We start from the raw sequence: 12,498 nt of genomic DNA, 5'->3' as shown, positions 1-12,498 counted from the left end.
TCTGCCATCCAGGCGTCTCCCGGTTGTACCATTTTGTTAAGTCCCGAAATCTGCCGTACACCATCAGGGACGTCAGGGACATGACCGAGGCAAGTCAGGTCTGTGCGGTGCATAAACTCAGCTTCTTCCGCCCCCTCCCAGGCCCACATTGTAAAGGCTACTCGGCCTTTCGAGCGTCTCAGCATGGACTTCAAAGGGCCCCTGCCTTCCACGAACCAAAATGTCTACTTCCTCACGCTAGTGGACGAGTACTCACGCTTCCCTTTCGCCATCCCTTGTCCGGACACCTCCACGGCCACCATCATCAGGGCCTTGGGGCAGATTTTCACCTTGTTTGGCTACCCCGCCTTCATCCACAGCGACCGGGGATCTAGTTTCATGAGCGATGAGCTGCGCCAGTACCTGATGCCGAGGGGCATTGCGACCAGTCGCTCGACAAGCTATAACCCAAGAGGCAATGGGCAAGTGGAATGCAAGAATGGTGGTCTGGAAGGCAGTCCTCCTGGCTCTCAGGTCAAAAGGGTGGGCCGTTGAGTACTGGCAGGACACCCTGTCCAAGGCGCTCCATGCCATTCAGTCACTGCTGTGCACGGCTACCACCAAGACCTCTCACAAATGTCTGTTCTCATTCCCCAGGAGGTCGGCGACTGGAATGTCACTCCCAGCATGGCTCACATCCCCAGGACCGGTGCTTCTGCGTAAGTATGTATGGAAACACAAGGCTGAAGCCTTTGTGGGTTATGCAAGAGGACTGGCTGTTTAACATTTCACTTGGAATATGGGAAACAAAAAGGAACTCTGTGGTGACCTAAAAGAAAGAGGTTATCATCAGGAGAAACCTGAAGGTGACAAGTTTTGTCAGCAAGACACTGGAGTGGCTGATTAAAAAGGATTAGTTGTGGAGGTCCTGGAACAACAAATCTCTCTGAAAACTGACAAGAACCTTCCTGAGAGGTAACCATTTACCTTTCAAGCACCAAAGCCTGGTGAACTTTGTAAATGTTAAATTCTGTGCACAGTATAAGAATTGCCTGCAACCAGTGAACTTGGAGGAATGAGAAGTGAGATTGGACTATGAATCAAAGAACCTTTCTGAACTTACACACATAACATACACGTGCACTTAGAAGGGGTTAAGTTAGGTTAGTTAAGTTAATAGTGATAAGTTAAAGTGGATTCTGTTTTCATGTTTAAAAATAATTAAAAGCAGCGTTTAGGTCACCATTTGTCTTGGTGAATCTCTATTGCTGCTGGGTTTTGGGGTCCTCTGGGCTCATAACGGGGCAACCATCTTTAACTTGTATTAAACCATGAAAGAAGCTTTACACCTCTCATGTACTTATGTATTACTAAAACATGAATACATAATGTGTCATTTGTTCAGAGGATATAAATGAATGCATTCAGTTCTTGAGTCCAGCATGACACCATGATCTCAACTAGGAATAGATCATTGTGGAGTAGGTTTCCATGGGTTGGTACAGCATTGTGGGCCGAAGAGCTTGTACTATGCTGTTATATTCTAATTAGTTTTTAAACCAAAAAGATATTCTGGTTAGTCATTCATGTTTATTAGATATGGTTATTTACAACTTGGCTGTTGCATTTTTCTACGATGAAATAGCAACAGATTCAAGAATGTGAATGGCTTTAAGATCCTTGGGTCATGAAAGGTACTTATTTCCTTCTAAATGTTGCTGAATAGACTGTTTTTAAAGCACTTTAAAAATAGAGGGCAATACATATTAGCCTACTCATTCAAAATGTACCAGGGATGTAGGTTAATTGGGCGTAAATTGGGCGGCACGGAATCATGGGCCAAAATGGCCTACCCTACTTGTATATCTAAATTTTAAAAATTCATCATGAATAACTGTAGCAGAAGTAAACAAAGTACTGTCCTACAAAGATAAATTTAAGGCAAAATTAAAGGAGGAGACATGAAAGATATAGCTCAGGAACCAATGTGCCTTTTTTAAAAAAAGGGTTCTGAATGAGTTTGTTTAAATGGAATCACAAACTAGCAGAAAAGGCTTTGCTCTCTAGCCATGCCCTGACATTTGGAGAAATTACTCAGCTTTGAAATAGACCACCCTGTCATATGTACTTGTTATGAATTCTGCACCGAAGTAGTTCATATGCAATGTTGTGCACCAGATAAAACATCATCGCCTGCATACCAGCTGACTTATCAAAATAAAGAAAGTCAATTTAAATTTCCAATGTAATATTTGGTGCACTGTGATTAATAACTATTCAGATCACAAGTTTCCATCTTGGAGATTTTTATATATTCCGTGCATTGTTTTCAAGAAATTAAAGTTCAATTTTTCTCTGTAAAATCTTTCTGTCAAAGTGGGCTGCCTGACATTTAATTATGAACTCTGCCCTTTTAAGATGTCAACCTTAAACTGACACTAGAAACCGCCATGCCAGTGAAACAAATGCACGCACACACACAGACACACACTTGCACATGAACAGAAAGGCATAGAAAAGTACATTTATTAGGATATACAACAAAATGTTTAAAAAAGACCACTTGAATTCAGTTTACAGTTATGTCACCTATGTCAAAAATAAACTCTAATCAATCTGCATAAAAATAATTTAAGTAATTCTGTTGGCAAACTGAATGCCAGCATCTCTGGGCTTTAATCTCTTTGCCTTCCACATGCACCAAGAAACTTGATTTAATCTCTTCTGGTTCGAGCTGTATTCTGTCATGCAGATTATATAAAGAGAAAATACTCAACTTGCTGGGTGGCATCAATAGAGAAAAAACAGTTCACATTTCAAGACAGGAATAAATACCAGAACTAGAAAAGAACCTGCAATATTTTCCAAATCAGATTAAAGGTAAACAACAAAATATTAATTCCATTTCTTTTTTGCAAGCTGCTTCTTCCGCTGGGGTTTCCCCATGTTTTCTGTGGATATTTCCAATTTCTGCATTTTTGTCTTTGTTTCAGGAACTAGACTTCAACAGAAGATACGATTCTGTCACCAGTTTTCTGTACAAAACTTCACATTGTGTTAAGGTTTACAGTTATGCTGTAATTAGGATAATACTAATTTCACAACAGAAATAAGATAAATAAACCTTTTGTCATAAAATACAGGTTGTACCTCTTTGATCTGGCGACATTGGGACCTGGCCATCGCCGGAAAACACATGCATGTGCAGACTCTCCCAATACTTTGAGTTTGTGGGGTATCTAAGGGCAGGCACAGACCCCACTGTCAGTATCCACTGCGCCCTGCCGGCCAGCTGTCGTTAAGTGCATCTCATGCCTCTCAGTGTCAACGGTGGGACTGTGCTGGTTTCTCTCCCACTCTTGACCACAAGAACCTTTCTCCTGCACAGTCCCTCCAGATGGAGGAAGATTGTTTCCACACCATTTCCATTTGTTCTGAGTAGGCCGATGCAGGGCAATGCAGCTTCTGCCACACATTGGGCAAAAGCAACTTGATGAGTGTATGAGTGGACATGTGTGCTCCTTTCACTATTTGCACTCGGCTTGTGATGAACAAAGACAGGGTTTTTATTATTGGGCGGCACAATTGGCATAGCGGATAGCGCAATGCCTTTACAGCGCCAGCGATCGGGACCGAGGTTCGAATCCTGTACTGTCTGTAAGGAGTTTGTACTAATGACAGCAGATTCAAAATGTGCCAAACCATGGGAGTTGCTGGACCACAGAGAGCCGGATGAGAGAGGTACAATCTGTATTAGTTTGGAAACAGTCAATACTTACATTTCTAAATGATATATCCAAAGAAAGGTCAATTTCATCCATGTGATATCAACAAGATCAAATCCATTGACAAGCAAAATTATTACTTATCTCTGAATTCACAGTAGAGGTCTGTAACTATCTAGGGTGCAACTGTAATTTAGAAATTAAACATTTCAGAATAATATGTTCTTTTTTAACGAGTCTGGAGGCACTATTTTCCATTTAATAACATTGAAATATAAGAGAATGGTGCCCAAAGGTTCTTTTAGCGATTCACAAGCAGAAACTGCATTAAACAATACTTCTACACTAAAAGGACAATAGGTTTCTTGAAGATACTGTAATCCTCCGAGGAATCTTTACTTGCTTTGGCCAAAAGCAGCACTGTTCGATCGTTCATTTTGTTGCAATGAAGGACTTCTGAAGTTGTGTATTCAGAATGATTCTTTATCCTTCAATTTGTAGTCAGAACAGCACAAATTCAAAATAAATAATGGGAGAATAAATTTGTACTGGAAAGTTTATTGATTGTTTAATATTATTCAAATTTATAGATGAAGAGATATTCTTGCGTCTTGGACCACCAATCTAATACACGGTTAATGTTCCTCAAGAAAGTCAGTGGCTTCACTTTTAAACAAACTTAAAGACAATTTGTAGAGAGTCTGGAAGATCGGTAAACCAGAGAATTCCAGGAAATCCCATCAGTCCCACAGTTTGATTTGCCCATCCCAGCCACAAGTGATGACCTTTGATGTTTCGTGGGGGTGCCAGATTGCGCTGATGCACACCTTGTCGTGTGCTTTGATTCGACTATAAAGTTTGGTTGTCTTCCAGTCCCAGATGTTCAGTTTTCCGTCAGCATCACCAGAAGCAACATAGCTGTTCACACAAAAGAAAGGTTTAGAGTACAAAGTAACTGGAGCCGGGATATTGACCTCAAGGTGAAAAATGCATACACAATTTTCAAGCCACTGATAGTGATTTTTTTTTGTGACTCTCCCTTCCATTTCCCAGCAACATTGAAGGCCAGATTTTTTTTTTTTTTTTTTTTTTTTTTTTTTTTTTTTTTTTTTTTTTCTCCACACCATAAATCACAATAGGAAGGCCAGATTATGGAAGTTTAGACAATAGACCCGAACATTTACAGTTTAATTGACAAAGCAACATTTAACTTCCAAGTTCAACCACACATTCAACCATTACGTCCCTCATATGTGCAGAACAACAGGGGTTTTACTGTACCAATTGGTCTTGCCTTTAATTTTGAGAGGAACACAAACTCTGTAATCTCAAAATTTCACCTTTCAAGACCTTCCACTTGCCAAGGATACCTTTGCCAGAAAACAATCTGTCCCAATCTGCACATGCCACGTTCTTTGTCAATCCCTCAAAATTGGCCTTTCGCCAATTCAGAATTTCAACCCGAGGACCAGATCTATCCTGTTCCATAATTATCTAGAAACTATTGGCATTACGATCACTGGACCCCAAAGTGTTCCACATTTCCAACACCTGCCCCGTCTTGTTCACTATTAAGAGATCCAGTATTGCACTCTCTCTAGTTGGGATCTCTATATATTGATTAAGGAAACTTTCCCAAACACATTTGAAAAACTCTAACCCATCCAGCTCTTTAATAGTATGGGCGTCCCATTCATTATGTGGAAAGTTAAAAATCACATTGTGTTTCTTACAACTATCTGCTACTTCTCTACCAATTTGCTCCTTTAATTCCTGCACATTATTCAGTCATTTGTAGTACAATCCCATTACAGTGATTGCCCCGCTCTCATTCTTCAGTTCCTCCCATACAGCCTCAGTAGACGAACCCTCCAGTCTGACCTGTCTGAGCACTGCCTTATCTCATGTGTTTTGGCTTTGGTGCTGCAGCAAAAGGAGGTTTAAGGTACTCCTTCCATCTGAGAGCCTACAGGTCATCCTTGGATCAAGCTGTAATACCTATTTAGCCTTCCAATCAGGATGATATGAAGCCATGGACTGCAAGTGGTGGATGGTTTTCACAAGCAGGCTCTACAAATCGGAACTTAGGGTTGTAAAACTGAAAATGCTGGGCAGATGAATCTGTTGATCAATGGCCAGGATTACCTGTCCAGAACGGACACTGCAACTGAAGGCGGCAATGGACAACAACTTCAGTATTTTTCCCTTGTATAATCATGAACTCAACATCCACTAGTCTCAGCTCAAAGATGGAGTCTTCACCAATAGAAAATAGGGGAGGCAACAACTACAATTCGGATGGAGAGACACGATTGACCATGTGAAATGGCAAGGTCCTTGAATGATGATCATAATATTAAATCTTCCCTCAACATCCTTTAGTCCAAGGAGAACAACTTAACTCTCACAACCTCATCTTGTAGTCGCAATCCCATGTTTGCAAATCTCCCCATCATTCCTGAAGTGAAGTGACCAGGACAGCAGGGTTAGCATAGCGGTTAGTGCAAGCTGTTACATCACCAGTAATCGGGATCAGGATTAAAATCCTACACTGCCTGTGAGGAGTTCATACGTTTTCCCCATGTCTGCATGGATTTTCTCCCAGGGCTCCAGTTTCCTCCCACCGTTCAAAGCATAGGTCAATTGGGTGTAATTGGGTGGCACGGACTCATGGGCCAAAAGGGCCTGTTACCGTGCTGTATGCCTAAATTTAATAAAAAAAGACTGATGTAATACTCTAGCTAAGGCCTTCGAAAGCTGCTAAAGATTCAACTAATTTTCTAAAACTTTGTCTCTCTATTTATAAAGTACAATAGCTTGACATTGACTTTCTCAACATGTCCTGCCACTTTCAAATTTATGCAAACGAATCCCTGGATCCCTTTGTTTTTGTACACTCTTTAGAAACACCATCTCTCCATGTTCCTTCTGCCAAAATGCATACATTTACTTCTCTGTATTACATCAGTCCTTTTAACCAGCCTACTCATACCCTGGTGTAGTTAACCATGCCTTTGTGAGGACTTTACCCTGAATGTCTTTGGGCTTCTGGAGTACCATTGGATTTACATTCAGTCACCAGGTAAGTTGAAAAGTTCCCTTCAAAAGCAACAACACATCAGCACTCCAAAAGCTTGAACTAATCAACTCACCTCATATCAGGTGAAAAGTCCACCTGACAGGCATAACCTGCCACCATGTGGCCCTTGAAGATCTTTTTCTTGTTCAGTCGGAATCTGTTTTGAGCTCCAAAGATGAGAATTTGGTTATCCATTGATTGACATGCCAGCCATTTTCCTGCACACAAAAAGCAAAAGAGAAAAATAATAGGACCATTTGTGCAACAGTTAAATGTTCAATGAATTTGAGTGCAACTTCTGCAAGTTATAACTTTAGATCAGATTCCAGAGGATCTGAGAATTTTGCATCCTTCTGTAAATATTGAGCTATTATGAAGAATTCTTAATGCTTTAGTAGCATCCCAACACAGCAGAAAGTGGGATATAAATGACATCTCCAGTTGCGCACAGTGAACATGTGAATCTTGTCACATTCACCAGTTTCTTCCTTGCAGGTAGGAGAGACAAAAGAATCTAAGGATAACTAGGGACACCCAGTGCAACTTTGCAAAACATCTATTACAAGAAGAGACCCAGGCGCAATAACCACCACCTGGGAATGTGACGAACGGAGGAGTTTTAGTCCACTTGGATGATATTTGGGATTTTGTGCTCATAAGTAACATAACCCCGATGATTTTTGATTTAATGGATGAATTTTTATGTGGAACAAACAATCTACCAACATTCAGGACAAATGGGATTTGTATTTGAGTCATCAAGTGTCTATAAGAAACAGGAACGGCATTTGCAAGTGAGTCAGGTTAGGAAGCAGATGCTTGAGGCAGTTAATTTCATGCAATCGGTTTTACTAAAGTGCATTTACTTAAAAGGCATCTTGAGTCTCCATGTATTTTGCTCAGTCATAACATAAGCATTCATGTAAACTGCCAATATAAACTGGTCAAACCATAATTCCATCTTCGCACAATTCCGTTTTCTCACCAGTGGTGATGCCTGCTCAGTTCATATTCCAGAGAAAATCTATGGTTCGACCAACTCCCCTGCTTCCCAATCCTTGTTCTTTACTTACCAATCAGAACATAAAATAAAAATATAGGAAAATAATACCAGAAAATGGGAAAACATTTGCTGATAATGTAAATCATAAATAGGATTAGTGTGGTGGTTAGCACAACACCATTTACAGTGCTGGCAACCTGGGTTCAAATCCGGCGCTGGCTGGAAGGCATTTGTTTGTTTCCCCCAATGTCTGCGAGTGTTTCCTCTGGGTGCTCCGGTTTCCTCCCACATTCCAAAGATGTCTGGGGTTAGTAGGTTAATTGGTCACATAGGTGGATTTAAGCACACGAACTCATGGGCTGCAAGGGCCTATTACCATCCTGTAACTTTAAATTAAAATAAAAACAGATTAGATCACCCATTCTCAATGGGGCCTTAGGGCCTCCCCCATGGGGGTCAACAGCACATTTAAGGGGGTGGGGGTCACTGATTGAAATTATAAAATATTTTTTATGTTTTTATGTAGTAAATAGAAGTACGGAAAAAAAAAATCAAACTTGGACTGCTTCACAGGGAAGGGGGCCCATAAACTTTGAGCAGATTCCTAAGGGGGCCATAGCCAAAAAAAATGTTGAGAATGGCTGGTTAGATTATATCAATGGAAGGAGAAACAGAGTTAATATTTCTGGAAAATAACCTGTCATCAGAAACAGGAATAGTTAGGAACCAGACAGGTTTTGAAATTAAACTTCAGAGGAAGGGAAGTGAAAGAACATTGAGAAGGTGTGACTTAATGAGGCACAGTGGTGGTGTTGGCTGAGAGAGGTGGAAAAGGTTTGTTTTTGGCTGTTGATCTGACTAGAGAAGATATAAATAGAAAGAGATGAATTGTTTCCTCTAAAAGAGTTAAAAATAAATGCCGAAACAATGAGTTACAAAATACAGCAGTTGCTGGAAATCAGAAGTAAAATACCAGAAATTCCTATCAGGCTAAGTAGCATCTGTGGAAAAAGAAAAACAGTGGAAATGGGATGGAGAATTAAAGTAATTTTAATTATCCACCTCACTCAGATATTTCCATTTTTGACCCTCCGAAATTCAATGTGAACGAGAAACAGCACTTGCTTTTTGACTGCATTCGTTACAGGCTTCAGGATTTCACATAGAGTTCAAAAGTTTCAGATGAGCTGCCTTTCAGGATTCCATCAAGATTAGGCATACTACTGAGTATTTCTGGTATTTACTTTTATTTCCCCCCCCCCCCCCCTTCCCCCTGACATCACTCATTTCCATCGATTTACATGTCTTCCAGACAGATCAGCTGTAATTAACAAAAAACCTTCACCTCCCCCCAAACCCCTCCTCAGTCAGCCCTGCCTTGTGTCACTCATTCTCTTTTGGCCCCCACTTTATCACTGACATTTCTTCTGCTTGCTCCACCCTCTACCTTCTCTGCATCCTACAACATGTTTGGTTTTTAACTTTTCCAGTTCTGATGAACGATTGTTGACCTGAAACATTATCTCTGCTTCTGTTTCTACAGATGATGCTTGACTGGCTGAGTAAATCCAGCATTTTCTCTTTTTGTTCTGAAAACGAACTTGAGACAAAAATCCGGGTCCAAGTATCTGCTGTCTTTTAATTCTGCTTCAGCTGAAGATTATATCAGAGGAGACGGCCTTGAGGATGGTGACCACGGTGGTGGACCAGTGAGGGGATCTGCAGTTGAAGGACAGATAGAGGCAGCGAGCTGTTAGCAACTTGTGGGCGAGGAACCCACAGCTGCTGGAGACTGGCTCATGAATACCAGGTATCGGAACCAGGATTTGAGATGGTCCTGAGTGCAAGAAGAACTCACGAAGGGTCCTGAGTGTCAGAGATTTGGATCTGAGCTCAATTTGCCAATAGTTTGAACGGAACTGGGGTCTTGTGCGGCTATGGGAGTGCTGGAGAGCACGGGCATTCTGTGACTCTGGGGGGGCAGGGGAAACTCTCTTTTGCTTCTCTTCCTCTGACTGGAAAGGGCATCGGGCAAATCCTTGTGTGCCTTACAGGCGATTTGTGGTGTGCCTCAGGGATTGGTGCTGGGACCATTGTTGTTTGTTGTCTATATCAATGATCTGGATATTAGGATGGTAAATTGAATCAGCAAGTTTGGTGATGACACTTAGATTGGAGGCGTTGTGGACAGCGATGAAGGCTTTCAAATCTTGCAGAGGGATCTGGACCAATTGGAAAAATGGGCCAGAAAATGGCAGATGGAATTTAATGCAGACAAGTGCGAGGTGTTGCATTTTGGAAGGTCAAAGCAAGGTAGGACATACATAGTAAATGGTCGGGCAATGTAGGGTGCAAAGGAATACAGATATAGTACAACTCCAATGATCCAAAAATCAGATTATCTGAAATCATCATTTATCCAAAATGTTTTGGACCCAAAAGTGACATCTGTCCACCTCCAAAAAATTTTTGATAAATGAGGATATTTGAAACAATCAAAAATCCTCGGTTATCTGAAAATTTTCAGAGTTGAACTGACCTCATAGATCAAAAAGAAAATTCACCCAACATGAAATTAGAATGTCGATTGTCCTCATTTCAGGTAACTCCCTCCCCTCTCTCTTTACATTTCTTCTTTACCTACTCCAATTAACTTTTCTCTCCAACTTTCCCTCTCAAATTGAGTGCCACTAGCTCCCAGCCGCAAGCAGTCGAAAGAATCTCTTGTTCCAGTGTCGTCAAGGAGCTCCTGAGAAGGAGCAAGACATTGGGCTCCCAGGCAGCAGTGGGACCTCAGTGGGGAGGTGTTGGTGATCTTCGGCAGCAGTTGCGAGGGGGAGTGTGCACAGGCGAAAACTGGGACTGTGTTAGGTTCCAACATCGAGAAGCAGGCTGCAGAGCCTGAACAGTCCCTGCCAGAACAAGCCTACAAGAAGACAGGAGCCAACCAACTCACCAGTATTCGGGAAGCCTCCCCGGCGATCGGCGGTAGCAAGTGGACGTGTCGGGGATTAGCGGCGGTGGTTGGGAGGTCTTGGTGATGGCATTGGGGATCGGCGGCAGCCAGCATTTTTTTGGTGAGAATTAAACATTATTTTAATGCTTAAAAAGCCTTCCCTTGTTGTTTGTTGTTGTTTAAACATGATACAAGTGATTTGCTGTTGCTACTGGGCTGTTTTTAAAAAAATGACCAGTTATCTGAAAATTTCAGTAGATCTGGTCCTGTCCATTTCTGATAATCGGAGTTGTACTGTACATACTTCCCTGAAAGTGGCATCACTGGTAGACAGGGTTGTAAAGAAAGCTTTTAGCATCTTGTCCTTCATAAATCAAAGATGTTATGGTGAGGTTGTATAAGACACAGGTGAGGCCAAATTTGGAGTATTGAGTGAACTTCTGGCTGCCTTACTAAAGGAAGAATATCAATGAGATTGAAAGCGCAGAGAGGATTTACTATTATGTTGCCTGGTCTTCACGAGTTGAGTTACAGATAAAGATTAAACAGGTTAGGACTTTATTCCTTGGAGCGTAGAAAAGTGAGGGAAATTTGATAGAGGTATTTAAAATTTTGAGGGGCACAGACAGAGTAAATGCGAGTAGGCTCTTTCCACTTAGATTAAGAGAGATTAAATATGAGAGGACATAGCTTTAAGGGGAAAGGTTTAGGGGGAACATTAAGGAGAGTGGTGGGAGTGTGGAACGAGCTGCTACCTGACGTGGTAAATGAGGGCTCACTCAGGTTTTAGAATAAATTGGATAGATACATGGATGGGAACGGTCTGGAGGGTTATGGAATGGGTGCAAGTCAGTGGGACTAGCGGAGTAATGTTTCGGCACAGACTAGAAGGGTCGAATGGCGAGTTTTCTATGATGTAGTGTTCTATGGTTCTAAAGGCAATTTTGTATAATATTATATTTCTGTTTTATTACTTGACAATAAATAGGATCTAATCTGATCATTTGAGGCACCATCTTTACCAGCACCACCTGAATTGTGCTCTGGTCCAGTCTCCACATTTAATCCTACTTAACCGTTGCTCATGTCCTCATTCTCACCAATCTCATTCATCCATCAACTCTGTTCACTGACAAACCTTCCAGCCAAAGTCTCTGCATTTCTTACATTGTTTCTTTTTTATATTCCCTGTTTTGATCACTTCATCATTGTATACAGTGTAGCTCCATGTTCCAAATTCTGCAATTCTATTCCAAAACTCCTCTATCTATTTACCTCTGCTCCTTATGATATTTCTAGCACCACATCTTGGAACAATCCAACATCACTGCAGGGATCAGTGCGAAATTTTGTTTGCAAGAGTTTGTGATAAACATTTTGGGACTTTTTGCTCTGCCAAAGGTTTCCTATGTCTACTACGGTTATGATCAACAAAATTAATGGCATCAGGTACTTTATTTCATCAAGTAATGCTGTACCTTTCTGGTCAGGTTTACACACATCTTCAGAGATTATTAAACACTTACCATTGGGTGACAATGTTACAGCAGGCATGGAGTGCATACTTGGCTCGGCAATGTATTTGAAGTCCACGGGAATGTCCCTGCAAGATAACAACACAGGCATATAAAATGATGGAGTTAAAAAGCCTAGCTCTATTGAAGTTCAGAAAATATATTACAAGCTCTAAAGGTGCGGTGGACTAAATATTCTGAGAGCACAAAGCATAAGTTCATACAAAAAGCTGAGGCACTGT

At 41.2% G+C, this 12,498-nt stretch overlaps 1 protein-coding gene across 1 annotated transcript in view; it reads right to left on the bottom strand.

Moving 5' to 3' along the window:
• Nucleotides 1-2,487: 2,487 nt before the first annotated feature.
• The window catches only part of cdc40 (cell division cycle 40 homolog (S. cerevisiae)), a 154,892-nt gene continuing 144,881 nt past the window's right edge, over nt 2,488-12,498 (bottom strand). The window contains exons 13-15 of the mRNA XM_069887585.1: nt 12,269-12,345; nt 6,857-7,001; nt 2,488-4,622 (exon numbers count right to left, since the gene is read on the bottom strand). Coding sequence (XP_069743686.1) covers nt 4,445-4,622; nt 6,857-7,001; nt 12,269-12,345 — 400 coding nt within the window. The 3' untranslated portion in view covers nt 2,488-4,444. The remainder of the gene's footprint in view (nt 4,623-6,856; nt 7,002-12,268; nt 12,346-12,498) is intronic.

This window comes from Narcine bancroftii, chromosome 6, assembly GCF_036971445.1.
Source record: "Narcine bancroftii isolate sNarBan1 chromosome 6, sNarBan1.hap1, whole genome shotgun sequence".
In the NCBI taxonomy this organism is placed as follows: Eukaryota; Metazoa; Chordata; class Chondrichthyes; order Torpediniformes; family Narcinidae; genus Narcine; species Narcine bancroftii.
The sequence above is the reverse complement of the archived record's forward strand: the minus strand, read 5'-3'. Positions and strand labels throughout refer to the sequence as shown.